The 15,491-nt window shown below is 38.6% G+C and overlaps 1 protein-coding gene across 1 annotated transcript in view; it reads right to left on the reverse strand.

The window, feature by feature from the left end:
• Window positions 1-15,491, reverse strand: part of MYOM2 (myomesin 2) — a 688,720-nt gene that overhangs the window by 128,209 nt on the left and 545,020 nt on the right. Inside the window, exons 29-30 of the mRNA XM_044061901.1 lie at window positions 10,314-10,427; window positions 8,398-8,485 (exon numbers count right to left, since the gene is read on the reverse strand). Coding sequence (XP_043917836.1) covers window positions 8,398-8,485; window positions 10,314-10,427 — 202 coding nt within the window. The remainder of the gene's footprint in view (window positions 1-8,397; window positions 8,486-10,313; window positions 10,428-15,491) is intronic.

A 15,491-nucleotide genomic window follows, 5' to 3' on the forward strand; every position in this document is an offset into this window, starting at 1 on the left:
TTCAACAAAACAGATATTTATTTTAATAGCTGTCATCTTTTTCACCAAAAAAGTCTGTCCTTAAAGGCAAAATGGTGAGGCTTTCTAGGTTAATATCAGATGACAATGTATTTGAAAAGGAGATTCAGCACTTAATATGTATGTTTATAGAAAGGGGGTATTCGATTCAATTGTTAAGTAACATTAAGGCTGAGGTGGTGGATCATCATAATAACCGCTTTTCACCTATTTTGAAAATTAGGTCCTGCAAAGTTCAAAATGCAAGGGAAAGAATGGTTGGTAGGATGAATAATGGGTTGTTTGACATGTCCACTCTTGTATTCACAATACAGTATGATAGGGATGTTTTTTCAGTATATTACTTCAGTAAGGTTGATTTGTAACATTGTATTCCCTGATGATATTAAAACCTGCTCCAGTGATTGTTTATTCAAAAGGAAAAAGTATTAAGTCCCTTTTGGAAATACCTCGTAGTGGTAAGAAATTAATGTTGGGTCAGGGGGTGATACAGAAGTGTGGGTCCTGTAAGATTTGTAGGTTCATCAGTGAAGAACTGTATGTGTTAGTTGACAATTTTGCAAAAACTATTCCCTGTCCTGGGAGGTGTAAATGTAACACCTCCCATATATTTTATCATGCAACTCCTGAAATGCCTTTTATATTGTGAATATGAACAGAAAATTCAAGGAAAGAATTTGTGAACACATATAAGATATTAGAAAAAAGAAAACTATGAACGCCTTGTTTAGGCATACTGTTGGGTGCTCTAGATTTAAGTTTTTATTCTTTGTCATCAACAAGGTGGTAGTTTTTAATTTCTGTGGTGATTTTGAAATTCTTCTTGAATTTAAAGAGCTGACATGGCAATTGAGGCTTAATGCTTCGACAACTCCTGGCATTAATGACACTGTTTTCCTATTAAGCATGCTTAAAAGGATGGCTGCTATAGTATAAGGCAGTGTTTCAATTTCATTTTATATACACAATTTTAATCAATTATACACTAATTTATTTTTATTGTTATTCACAAACATTTATTATTCTGGTTTGTTGGTCTTACAGCTTTACAGATTTGTATTTTTCTACTGTTTTTTTAATTAACTATTTAAACATGCAAAGTTGTTGTTAACTACTGTTTTAATTGTTTCACATTGCTGAATGACATCACTCTAGGTATGCTATTTTTTGTGTTTCAATCAGTTGACATTTTAGTACTTATAGCCCCTAACTATGGCAGTTTATTACTTTGATGACATATTGATGCAGAAAAGACGAAAGCGCTCAATCTCTATTTTAATTTTTGTTTTTAATAAATGTGTGGTGTAGCATTCTGATTGATTCTGTATATTTTTTGTTCTTAAAATTAGAAAGTTGCTTAAATAAAATGATTTGTATTGGCGTGAATTTTCTGAAGGAAATAAAATCTGAAACTCAAATGCATGTCATTATTTAGTGACTTCAATCTCCAATGACTGGCAGCAAATATTACTTTATGAGTAAGGGACCAAAACATAAAGTAAATATATGGATATTTTTAAATGTCCTATTTTGGATTTAAAATACTTCAGCTAATACCATTTACATAAAATATAGAAAGTATGAAAGATTAAGCAGAGGAACTATTTTACATCAAAAATATATAAAAAATATAGCTTTATTATAAGCCTAGCACTTGTTCTCAAAACCTCTCTTCTAAGTAAGCACTCGCTAACTAAAGTAAGCACTACATCCACCTACCTTCCCTGTGAGTACCCACTTCCCTTAAAGGCAAAGCACTCCCTTATAATATTCTAGCATGTCGAGTGGTAGATTACTAGCATCCTCTCCGGTTCAGCTGGTTAATCTGGGAATCTTGAGACAATGCTACAATTGTCTCATGTATACATACAACCCTCTCCTCCTCCCAACAAACACAAATACATGTGAGAGATGCAACTATATAGTCAAACTGGAGGCTGAACTCTCTCAGCTCAGGACTGGCAAGACCAGACAGGAGGAGAAGGTAACCACACACACACCAAACCCAGTCCCACATAGACCTACCACAACTGCAAACCAAACACATAACACAAAGACATACTCGGAGGCTCTAACAAAAAACTTACCAAAACAACAGAGGCTCCCAAAGCAGATACCCAAAAATCCACCACCTCAAAACATAACACATGCAACACATACTTCAATAAATCAGTGTGTCAAACAATCACAGCCCTTAAGGCCAAACACCATGCCTGATACACTAGTAATAGGTGACTCTATAGTCAGACACACTGACGTTCCGCTTACCAGGCTGAACAAGGAGAGGGTAACGGTGAGCTGCTTATCAGGAGCTAGGATCCGCCACATAACACACGCACTCAGGTCACTCCAAAGCAAGTACAAATATGACTCCGTCATTGTCCATGCCAGCGTGAATGACCTGAGACGTACCTCCCTGGACTTCATGAAAAGAGACATAGAGGAGCTCTCTGATTATGTAGCCCAGGCTGGTATGACCCTGACCCTGAGCAGCATCTTGCCCTCACCAAGAATTATACCACAATACAAAGACAAGATGATCAGCTTTAATAATTGGCTCAAATACTGGTGTCATTCTAGGGGGATCCAATGTCTGTCTGCTTGGGATGAAATGCTGGACAAGCCACGCTGCTTCGCAAGGGATGGCTTGCATCTGTCACCACTAGGCTTCCGGATATTGGCTAAGGCTCTTGCCTCCCCCATAGTGCCTTTTTTAGGCAAGGCTCAAAAGACAAACCCACCTCCTTAGAAAACAAAAATGGAAAAAAATTAAGGGTAATGCTGCTCAACGCCAGAAGTCTAAATCTCAAGATGCAGGCTCTCGAAGCACTCCTCAGTATGGAGAACATCGATGTCTGTGCAGTAACTGAAACCTGGTTCAAGGCTCCTGAGAGCACCCCAGCACTACCAGGCTATATCTCGTATCATGCTTTTCAGCCTCAAAACTCGGGCCAAACCAAAAAGAGAGGGGGAGTGTCCATATTCATCAAGGACACCCACACCTCCAGGTTAGTGGCAACACATGAATCATCAGAGACCATCCAGGTGCAACTAACCATAGGCAAAACTGCTATACAACTGGTAGCATGTTACAGACCACCCTCCCAATCTCAGGAACCCCATTAAGCCTTCCTGAAGACATTGGAGGATATGAATGTCTCACCAAACACCATCATATTGGGAGACTTCAACTACCCTAACATAGACTGGGTGCATTATTCTAGCCCAAACACCCTAGCCCAAAGGTTCCTGGAATTCATAAATTCAAATGCAATGGAACAGATAGTCACCTCTCCCACAAGGGGAGATAATATACTAGACCTGATCATCACAAACATAGGGAAAAAGTGCTCCACACCGGAAGTATACCCCTCACTAGTGAGATCTGACCACAAACTAATCACCCTGGATATACATATCCCACCTCCACCCCCAACACAAAAGACTACAGTGAAAAACTTCTCAAAAGCCGACTTTACACTTCTTAAAACTGAGATGGTATCCTTTAAGCCCACTGGGCCAGTGGAAACAACATCCCACAATGCAGAATCCTTCAAAAATGCTTTCTACGGACATCTCCAAGAATGCATGGATCATGCAATCCCAAATAAAACCAAGACCCTCTCCACCAAGGGCAGGCGTCCTGTCTGGTGGACCCCAGCCATAAACAAATTGTATAACAAAAGAAGGAAGCTACTGCACGACAGAGCAAAATCCCATAAAGAGAAGGCATCTCTGATCAGCACTAGTAGAAAGCTACGTTCTCTCATAAAAACATCCAAGGCCAACTTTGAGAGAAAAATCGCTATGGACACTAAAGATAACCACAAGGCCTTCTTCAGCTATGTTAGAAACCTGGGCGGAAACCCTCAGATATGTTCAGAGTTAGTTCACAATGACAAAAAATACACTGAACCCACAGATATTGCCAACATTCTGGCAGACAGGTTCAGTGCAAATTTCTCCCCTCCCTCACCCCCAAAAGAAAAAATACTTATCCCAGCTGAATGTAACCTCCCTGTCATCTCAGATGTCCAGGTGAGAACCGCCCTCAGCAAAGGTAAGAACACAGCATCAATGGGACCTGACGGTATCCCAGGTTGCGTGCTACGTGAACTCCAAGAGGAGCTAAACCCGCACATAAAAATGCTATTTAACCTTAGCCTTACTACAGGATATGTACCTGAACACTGGTGTACAGCAACAGTAGTCCCACTCCACAAAGGAGGCACCTCTACAGACCATGGTAACTACCGCCCCATAAGCTTAACCAGCCTGGTCTGCAAAGCTATGGAAAGAATCATTATGGAACTCATAAACAGAGACATTGGGGACTTACAGACACTTGATCCCACCCAGTTCAGCTTTGTAAAGGGCAGATCCTGCCTTTTGAACCTGGTTGACTTTTTCAAAACAGTCACTAGATCCATTGATGAGGGCAAAGCAGTCCATACAGCATACCTGGACTTGGATAAAGCTTTCGACACAATACCCCACTCTGGCATCATAGGCAAGCTCAACAGCTTAAACGTAAATCCATATGTCACAAGATGGGTGGCAAACTGGCTAAAGGATAGAACCCATAAAGTCAAAATCGCTGGAGCCATGTCAGACTCAAAGCCAGTCACAAGTGGTGTCCCACAGGGCTCTGTCCTGGGACCCCTCTTGTTTGGCATTTATTTCTCAGATGTGAAAGCAAACATGGGAGGGTTGTGGCTGACAAAGTTCGCAGATGACTGCAAACTAGGCGCCATAGTCGATACACCAGCTGACACATACATCCTACAGAAAGGCCTCACTGAAATGGACAACTGGTGCCAGAGTCATGGCCTTAAACTAAATGCCAAAAAATGTATAGTCATCCCCTTTGGGAAAAACAAAGTACCCACAAATTATCACATAGACAGTAACCCACTGAGTACGGAAAAAGTAATCAGAGACCTGGGGACCCAAGTTGATAGTGACCTCTCATTTGACACCCACATTGCCAAAGTGGTTAGAAAGACTTTCTACCTTGCCCACCTTATCATGAAGGGATTCACATCCAGATCAAAGGAGGTCATTGTACCCCTATACTACTCCCTTATCAGGCCCATGATTGAGTACAATGCCCCATTTGGTATGTACCTCACCCGACACTTGCAACAGCTAGAGAGACCCCAAACGTACCTCACCAAGAGGATCAAGGGTCTCCAACATATGTCATATGCTGCCAGACTAAAGAAACTCCAGCTCTATTCAGTAGCATACCACCTGCTCAGAGGTGATCTGTGCCTGACGTACAAGGCCATGTCCAATCAGAAATTGATGGACATGCTCCACCTAACAAAATCCAAATCCATCAGAACCACAAGAGCTAAAGATTTAAACCTCAGCACAAATATGAATAGGACATGCTGGAGGGACAGATTCATAACTCAGAGGCTTCCCATACTCTGGAACAGAATCCCAGTTCATGTTAGGCAGAGCCCCTCATTGACTCTCTTCAAGAGAAATCTTGACTAGTGGATGGGAGATCGTAGGTTTACCCCAGGGGTCATCTCTGTGTCACTACTAGACAGAGGCACAGTAAACTAATTCTATTATGTAAGGGGTCTTCACTGTGTCACTACTAGACAGAGGCACAGTATTCTAAATCTATTCTGTACACTTTTGTACCATTACATGGGGTGGCGAAAGCCACATCACTATGGCTAGGCTTATAAATGCCCCAGGGCAGATAGCCTAGTACTAAACTATGAAACTATGAAACTAATAATACTAAAAAAAGTAAGTAAGTAAAATGCAACAATTTTACAGTGGCATCAGGCCTCACAACTCCCATAGACAGGTGATATTTACACAGTAACTCACACCCTGTTGGGCATTATTGCTTGCTTAAGCAAGTCAGTTTCTGATCAGAGCAACTGAGTAAGTAAAGCTTCATGAAATCAGGACTTTGTGTCATTGTCTTTTATATTACATCAGAAGTGTATGACTTTAGAAGAGACCGAGTTAAAGGAAACAAAATGAGCCCCCCAGTCTACCTTAGTAATAAGTACTAACTCTAACCTTAACCCTGCTTCTGCCTCTAATCATAACCATACATCTTACCTTAAAAAGACAATAAAAAAACTAACAGTAGCACTAAACTAGACAGCTGTGACACTCACCTCTTGTAAACACACACACGAAGACACACACAAGCACACACACACACACACACACACACACACACACACACACACACACACAGACTTTCTTACAAAGTTAGAAAGTTTATAGGTTTTGCATTTGCATTAATTTTCTGAAGAATATGAAGTCTATAACTCAAATGTCTGTCATTATTTTTTAACTTCAAACTTTAATGATTTGCCAGTAATTTGCCTGAAAAACACAAGTTTAAGAAAAATGGACCAAAAATATGAACATTCTGTGAAAGTCTGTATAGTTGAGAGTTATGTCCCTCACTCTCCACTAAATCTATCTCCTTACATAACCTTTTACCTAAACCTAAAACAGACAGACTCAGACATACACTAAATCTAGCCCCTTACCTAACACTTAGCCTAGCCATAAAAAATACACATACTGGCAAATAACACTACATCTATCTCTTTACCTAACCCATAGTTTAACTGTAACACAAACACACACATGCACACACACAAACACAAACACAAATGCCCTACAAAACAAAATAAAAAAACAATACATATATATATATATATATTATATATATATATATATATATATATATATATATATCTTTGTCAACCATACCAGCAATTACTCGGACATTCTCACAAAAAGTTAGCCTCACAAACGTCACTATCATTCACTTTGTCAAACAAATGAGCATTTGATCAAGTGAACTGTAATGTGTGTGTTGATATATATATATATATATATATATATATATATATATATATATATATATATGTATATATGTATGTCTATGTCATATCGATTAAAGGAGTTTGCCCCTTCTCCATAGTTGTGTAATTTCAGAGTTGGTATGTAGCAAGGGGTGGAGGAAGGTTTACCTCCATGCATTAAAAATGTTTTTGATATTTTACGTTTTAGATATTTTGGTTTTCAGTCTTTTGTATTTTAGATCTTATGACATAGACCCATATTTATCTGTCTGTCCATCTATCTATCTATCTATCTATCTATCTATCTATCTATCTATCTATCTATCTATCTTTCTATCTATCTTTCTATCCATTTTTCTACCTATCTGTCTATAAATAGACAGATAGGTTGGTGTGTGTGTGTGTGTGTGTGTGTGTGTGTGTGTGTGTGTGTGTGTGTGTGTGTGTGTGTGTGTGTATGTATGTATGTACATGTGTGTGTATATATGCACACCTTGAAACTGAGTCATAAAATATTTTAGTCAGTGACTGCATATTATGTTGTCAGCATTTTAAATGTTAGAACATAGTTATCACTGATACAGAGCTTTGCTTTTAGGACACAAGAATAAGAAAAGTGGGAAAACCTACATTTTGTTTTTGTTTTAAACTTATCTCTACAATTGTATAACCACCGAGTCAACATATGTAGATTATAGTGGTTAGAGAGGTATAGTTCTCACATGGTGCAGGAGGGTCCTGCTCTCAACCAAAATAATTGTGATAGAGTGTATTGTAGATGTGCAGCTATTTCAGTGCCAGATTAAACTTAGTTATATGTTTTATTTAAAATTATTTGCATGTCAAATAAACCAAATAAATCTGTGTGCATGTATGAGTGTGTGTGTGTGTGTGTGTGTGTGTGTGTGTGTGTGTGTGTGTGTGTGTGTGTGTGTGTGTGTGTGTGTGTGTGTGTACTTTCCTGCCTGTAACCGTAATCATGTACCTCACCTTTAAAAAAAAAAAAAATTCCATCACACTAACACTACAGAAGACAGCTCACATGATCACTGTACAAACATGCAGACACAGACACACACACACACACACACACACACACACACACACACACACACACACACACACACACACACACACACACACACACAATCTATCCCTTTTACTTAACCTTTACCTTAACCCTAAAACACACACACACTAAATCTATCCCCTTAATTAACTCTTAGCCTAACCATGAATGACATACACTGTGGGGGAAAGAATGCACTGATATTTCATATATGGACATAGGTCCTCAATGATGCCATTGCATGCCAGGGATGGGCAAGGAAAAGAAATAGGGCTTTATGCATTTATTGGGGGGAGCTACCTGCATTGTTTTATTGTTAAAATTGCCTCTCAATTTAAGTAGTGGAGGGCATAAAATGAAATTGTTTTAATCACAAATGTGTAATGGGACAACACTTTCTTAGCATGCATAATATTTTCAAGTCCAAAAATATTGAAAAAAAGTGCAATTTACCTTTGCCCGATACATCAAGAGTGCTCACATCCTGACCTCTGTCATCACTCACTTTTGCCTTATATTCGCCTTGGTCCTTTTTAGAAAACTGGAAAACAGTTAAGAACAAAAGTATTAGTATTAATGTTTTTCAATCAATGTCAATGTTCTTTATCAAAAATATCAGTGACATTGTTTCACATATATATACTTCTGAAAGGTAAGAAGGTTTAAAATGTTAACTTTGGCTAATGAAAAATAGCTTAAAGGCATTATATTTTAAGCTTTTTCTACTGTTAAGCAAAAAAGACTTGAAGAAAAGACTGTATAAAATATTTCCTTAGTACTATTACATGGAATTAAAAACAGTTTATAGGTCTTCATAGGTGGTCTCTAAATATCTTTCAGTAGAACACACTTTTCTTGGGCTAGCAAATAGTGCAAACACACCCACTCACATACTCACAACACCCACGCACACACGCACGTACACACACACACACGCGCACACACACACACACACACACACACACACACACACACACACACACACACACACACACACACACAGTAAAGATTAGTATTATACAAAAGGTTTTCTATTTAGCAATTCAGCAAGTCTCCCTAAGAACATCTAATAAACCAGTGAATCTGCCTAGGCAGATATATTCTGTTAGTCTAAGTAATTGTTGAAATTTTCCTATTGTAATACACCTCATGACATCTGCAACAGAATCCCATACAGCCACAAAATGAATCTGAAAATCTTTATATTTTTATATTTTTTCTGCACACTCATTTAAAAATATGGCTATATAGACTCCATAATACAGAGGGATGTAGCCCTAAGTCAGATGCAACAGATTATCGGTTTGCCCAAGGTCCCAGTGTGTAAGAAGCTAAATGGGAGGAAATAGGAATGAGTGCCTTGCCTGTTTACCTAGCTGAGTGTGATATTTTGGCAGTGCTATAGCCCCCAGTTGAGAAAAAGGGCATTGGCACTGTTACAGCTTTGGAGAAAATGCACTGATATTTTATACAAAGACATACATCCTCAGTGATGCCACTCCATAGAAAAGTAAAACAGTAGCAGTCTCCTTCCGTGTCAGGGATGCAAATCTGGAGGATAATCCTAAAAGAATAATATTTGTACTGGCATAGTGCATGTCTCCTTGTACCTACAGTCTTCTGGCACTTAGTACGCTGAAATTACACGGTATGATACAAATCACTTATGTCAGGGAGGATAGTGATGTGCTCAGAAACATACACACACACACACACACACACACACACACACACACACACACACACACACACACACACAAAGACACACACAGACACACAGACACAGACACAGACACAGGCACACACACACACACACACACACACACAAACACACACGCACACACACAACTTACATAGATCAGCACTTATGTATTGTAAATTTTATAACTTGACTTTGATACACTGACTCTAGCAATGTAAAGTGCACTACAAAGTGTCTTTTATCTAGTTCATTTTGTGTGCTCTGTCATTTTATATATATATATATATATATATATATATATGTATATATATATATATATATATACATATATATATATATATTGTGTGTGTGTGTGTGTGTATACATACAGTTAAAAATATATAGATAATCCTGTTTATATGCCATTTCACTGTCATTTATTAGAATATGCAATTATTGCTCATGACTTCCATTACTACTAAATTATAAATCTGTGCTGTATAAGTGAAAGTCGTTATGCATGTTTGTCAAACAGATATACCAGTTCTGAATATAAATTCACTGTTCCAGGTAATAAACTATAGCTACTGCACAATATCCACATCTGCTCAAAGCAAGGCAATTACGTACTTATACAAATATGTCCATTGCTTTAATATACTGGCATAAGTATTTTCTAAGATGTTACCTCTGTAATAAGTAGGTGGCAGACTCCAGTCTGCAAATTTGGTGGCTCTTCAGGTACAACCACAGCATCATCCTTCAACCACTTAAAGACAGATTCCTTTTTAGTATTGGCAACCTATTTAAATAAAGAAATAAATCGTAAGTACAAAACAGATTTCAAAAAAGCAAATAAGTAACAAAGTGAATGGAAGATCACATCAAAGCAAAATATTGCATGCCAGATGGAAGACAGAAATGGATAGCTGATCAAACCACTCACGCTGTCCAACTAATTCATATTAGCTGCAGAATACGGGGAAAATTAATGTAAATATAGAAATATTTGATTAAATGTGGGCACATTACTAGAAGAGTGACCTTCTTTCTTGACCCTTTCTTTTTTGTTCCCTTATTCCTTTCCTTTCATTTCCTGATTCTCTCTCTCTCTCTCTCTCTCTCTCTTTTGGCTTTTCCCAGTTAGGGGTTGCCACAGAGGATCACCTTGTCTGCTCATGATCGGCAGTGGTGTTTTAACGGTGTCGAATTGCCAGCCCGGCGCCCAGCTTTCCATGGAAGGCACACACATGCACGCACTCACGCCTAGGGCCAATTTAGTGTGTCCAATCCACTTGCAACTTGTCTTTGGGGATGTGGGAGGAAGCCGGAGCACCCGGAGGAAACCCACACAACCACAGGGAGGACATGCAGACTCAGCACAGAAGACACCCCAGCCAAAGATCAAACAGGAGAGTCTCTTGCTGTGAGGTGAAAATGCTAACTGCTGCACCACCGTGGGCGTATGCTACCTAAATTCCTTCAGGCCACAAATACAACAATTTTGACTGTATAATTTCAATTGCCTTGTCTCTCTGCTGATACAGGGATACATGTCCCAAGAGTGCTGACAGCTGCCATGATTCAACTGACATCCCTAGTGGTATAAGGCTTTAAAAGAAGTATAGGAAGAATCAACAGGAAAGCAATTGTCAAATCACAGACATGGTGTTAAAACCAACAGATGTATCCATTCTAAAGACTGGCAAATGGTGTAAGACTTTTTTTTTATTTGTTAACCAGGTAAGCCAAATGGGAAAAAAAAGGTTTTATTTATTAATTATTTTTTGACTGGGTTAGTCTCACTATGCTAGTGATCTATTTTCATGGGGGACCTAAGGCTGTATTTATACTACTAGGGGAAATTTGACCAGAGCTTCAGGAAGCTTCTCCTCTTTTTGTTTGTGCATGTGTGGTGTTGCAGCACGTCTTGCTTCCATTCAAGTTGTGCTGGTGGCTAGAAGAAGCAGCCAGATGATGGAGGAGGAGGAGGAAAGGAATTTTGTTGATGAATGGAAAGACAATCAAGATGATAAAGTTATTGATAGTGATGTTTCTGTGAGCAGACACCTATCAATTGAACAAGGAAAGGAGAAATGTGAGCAATCAATGGATTTTATAAATAGCCATCAATGGATTTTATAAATAGTCAGCATTTAGCTGACTCACAAGAGGAATTGAGCAGTCACACTGTAATAATGGTTATCTCATCTGGAGGGTTGGCAAACTGTTGTTTGCTTAAGTTGATGGAGAAAGGAGACCCAGGAGATGGATCAGAATTACTCTGGTAAGAGTTAAATAATAAAGTATTCAGAAATGGAGTGGAGGACAGCTATGCACATAGTGTTTCAGGTCTGGACACTGCTATCCAGGGAGATTAGGCACTAAAGGTTAAAAAGTCTTATGCAGTTGGAGGCAAAACATGAAGGTACGATAAGTAAAATTTAGGTGACTGAAAGTTTATGGAAAACTTTTAGGTTGTCATATGAGAAAATTTGATTAATTCTGTTATTATGGGAAAAAATTGATTATTTAGCAAAAGTGTTTAAGATTCCAGCAATAAAGAAAAATGGATATAAAAATGTATATTTTGTTGGTTTTGGGGCTCCAGGTGGAATCCAGTGAAAAAAAGGCCATTAAACATGAAAGAAGAAAGTGGGTTCAGTTTAATAAATTTTGTAGTGTTCGCCATTTCTATGCATTTATTTAAAGTGTTAAAGTAAAAGGAGTACAGCAGTGAAGGGATTGTTTCCAAGTTATTTGAAGTGAAATACAGGAAGTGGTAGAAATGTAATTGGAAAATGAGTAGTGAAAATTGGGAAGTAGTGGATTATCAGAAGAAAATAAGGTTACTAGGGGAGTGACGTCCCCCACAAATTATCACATTGATAATGAGGTCCTAAGCATGCAATCGGTCATGAGGGATGTGAGCACCCAAGTTGATAGCAAACTGACTTTTGACCACAGTGTTGCCTCCACTGTATGGAAAGCATTCTACATGGCCTACCTCATTAGTAAGGGTATCTCATCCAGGGACAAGGTGGTCATAACATCCCTGTATTCTTCCCTTATAAGACCCATTACTGAGTACAATGCCCCTTTTGGCATGTACCTCACAAAGCCCATGCAGCAGCTGAAGAGACCACAGAGGTCTCTCCAGCTGCTGCATGGGCTTTGTGAGGTACATGCCAAAGCCCATGCAGCAGCTGGAGAGACCACAGAGGTTCCTCCCCATGGAGAATCCAGGGCCTCAAACATCTATCTACACAGATAGGCTAAAATCCCTGTCCCTCTACTCAGTCTCCTATACACTCCTCAGAGGTGACCTCAAACATCTATCTACACAGATAGGATAAAAGCCCTGTCCCTCTACTCAGTCTCCTACAGACTCCTCAGAGGTGACCTCTGTCTGGCATATAAAGCAATCTCAGACCCCGCCCTGATAGGAGTGCTGCATATCCACAAGTTAAGCTCAACTCGAGTAACCTGCACGTGTGACCTCAACCTGGTCTGTGAGATCAATAGGACTTGTTGGTGATACAGATTTGTGTCCCAGAGACCCCCCTTTTTGTGGAACAGACTTTGTCTCCATGTAAACCAGAGTACCTCATTAACCCTTTTTAAGCACATCCTGGATAACTGGATGGGGAACAGAAAATACACCTCTGGGATTCCACCTGTGTCCCTACTAGACAGTGGCATAGGGTGCTGACTTGTTGGAAGATGGGCTAAATTCTTAGCTAGGCTTGTAAGGGCCTCAGGACCAATAGCCTAGTAACTTCCTATGATGCTATGATCCTATAAAATATTTAAACATTACCTAAAAAGGGTTATTCAAGGAAATTGTTAGATTATGACATGGAGTAAGTCACTGGATGGGGTTAAGTATCAATATTATTGAAGTGGTTAAACTGAGGAGATATAGATAACAAATTTGTTGGAATGTCAAGAATTTCTTTGGTTATTATTGAGCAAGGGTACACCAAGTATGGAAAAGTGTTCTTAAAGAGGGGTGTTGAGAGGTATAAAAGGGGGAAGATATAAATATGAATGTGAATATGATTTTGTATGTTTTATGGGATAAGAAGCAACAATCGTTGAAAAATATGAAAAGTTTCTTTTGGAGTTGTATGAATATTTGGAAAGCTAGATTTAAAGAAGCATTATTTACTAAGGTTGGTATTTTGCCGATTTTCTTGGTAAAATAAGACTATGGCTATGATGACAAGACTGGGGGGAACTGATGGTTAAATTACATTGTTTTCTGCAAATAATTTCTATGGCATTGTAAATAATGTAAAAAGTGCAAATTATGTGATTTTGTAAATTTTATAAATACTGTAAATAATGTAAAATAAAGGATCCCTACTCCTTTCAATTGGTACCATGGGGTCTTTTTATATCCTGAGTTACTATCAAATCAAGCAGATGGGACCTCAGTTTAACATCTCATCTAAACGATAACAAACTTAGGTGTGTAGCACCTGCTTATGCTGCGCTGTCAGCAATCCACCTTTTTGGTGAATAGAATCCACAGCTTCTACTCATTGACAAAAGTTAACTTTTCATGCGCAATCTGGGAGCACTGTGGTTAATCCTTGTTTGATGCCATAAAATATTTTAATAGAGACTTAAGAAATCAGATATCAATCTACAAGAAGCAGATGGATAATATATGATAGCCTTAATCCTCTGATCTAGCTGTCCACTATGGGGAAAAACAAACATCTCCTCAAGATAGCTTTACCATGAATGTGTAATCTGCAATTTACCACTGCAATGTAAGTGGTGCTGAAAGATGCAAAGGGATCACAGTATTAAAGTAACATCATTAAAAGGGGAATTGAAATGGAACAAGCTGGGCAAAATCGGAGTGGAAAACAATACTGATAAAAAACTGTTGCCTTTCCTACATTGACTTCAGCCAGTTACTGCAATGGCTTCCAAACATGCATTTTGTCTGACACTCAGCCTTCAAAACTTGTAAAAAGCCTTGATGTGAATGAATTCATCCAACAACTCAGCTATGGCTCAGTAAAAGAACATGCATTTGTCTCAAACTTATGACTCATGTTTATTGTGACTATATCTAAGAATGACACAGACAAGTAATGAAACAATAAGATACAGATTGTCTAAGGGTAGTATACAGTAGTTCTGAAAAATAGCACATGTAGACTTACTTGTACACATGCAAGCTGAATGCTCAATTGAAATTCTGTTACAGAAACAGCCAAGAGATCAAGTGAGGACTAAAAAATGATTAAGCCAGGAACAAATCATTACTCATTCAAGAATTTATGAATGCACATTAAATCTGAAATCCTTGATGCATATCAAATGATTTGTTTGAAATAGAAACATTTGTCTCTATGTAGCCAATATATCTGTTTAAGCACTATTAGAACAGTATATAGCTAATCTGATCTCCTGGGCTCCCCTTCAACTCAAAGATGATAAAGTCTTCCAAACTGTGGGGACAAAAACAGCTCTTCTGCACTCCTGTAGTTGTAGCAAGTTGTTTGCTATAATTGTAACAGGCTTGCTACAGTTACTACGACACACTGAGCTTTTTAGCCATAAGAGCAAATGGAGTATCATCACTCTTTTTTGAAGTAGCAAGGATATAAATCAATTCTGGTACTACTCTTACAGCTCATCAGTTTGCTGATCCTTTTCCCTAACAGCTCGCATTCAAGACAGAATCCATATTTGCCCTAACTTAGTTATAGTTCTAGCTCTTTGTCCACCCTTTACACTTTTGTTGATGACATTCCCCACAAAATGGCATAGGCCTATTAATTGGCTAAGTATTTATTGATCACTTCAAACTTTTGTTTTTCTAGATCATGACACGCTATTAAAT

Source organism: Protopterus annectens, chromosome 2.part0 (assembly GCF_019279795.1).
Source record: "Protopterus annectens isolate FY-2018-M chromosome 2.part0, PAN1.0, whole genome shotgun sequence".
NCBI classification, from domain to species: Eukaryota; Metazoa; Chordata; order Ceratodontiformes; family Protopteridae; genus Protopterus; species Protopterus annectens.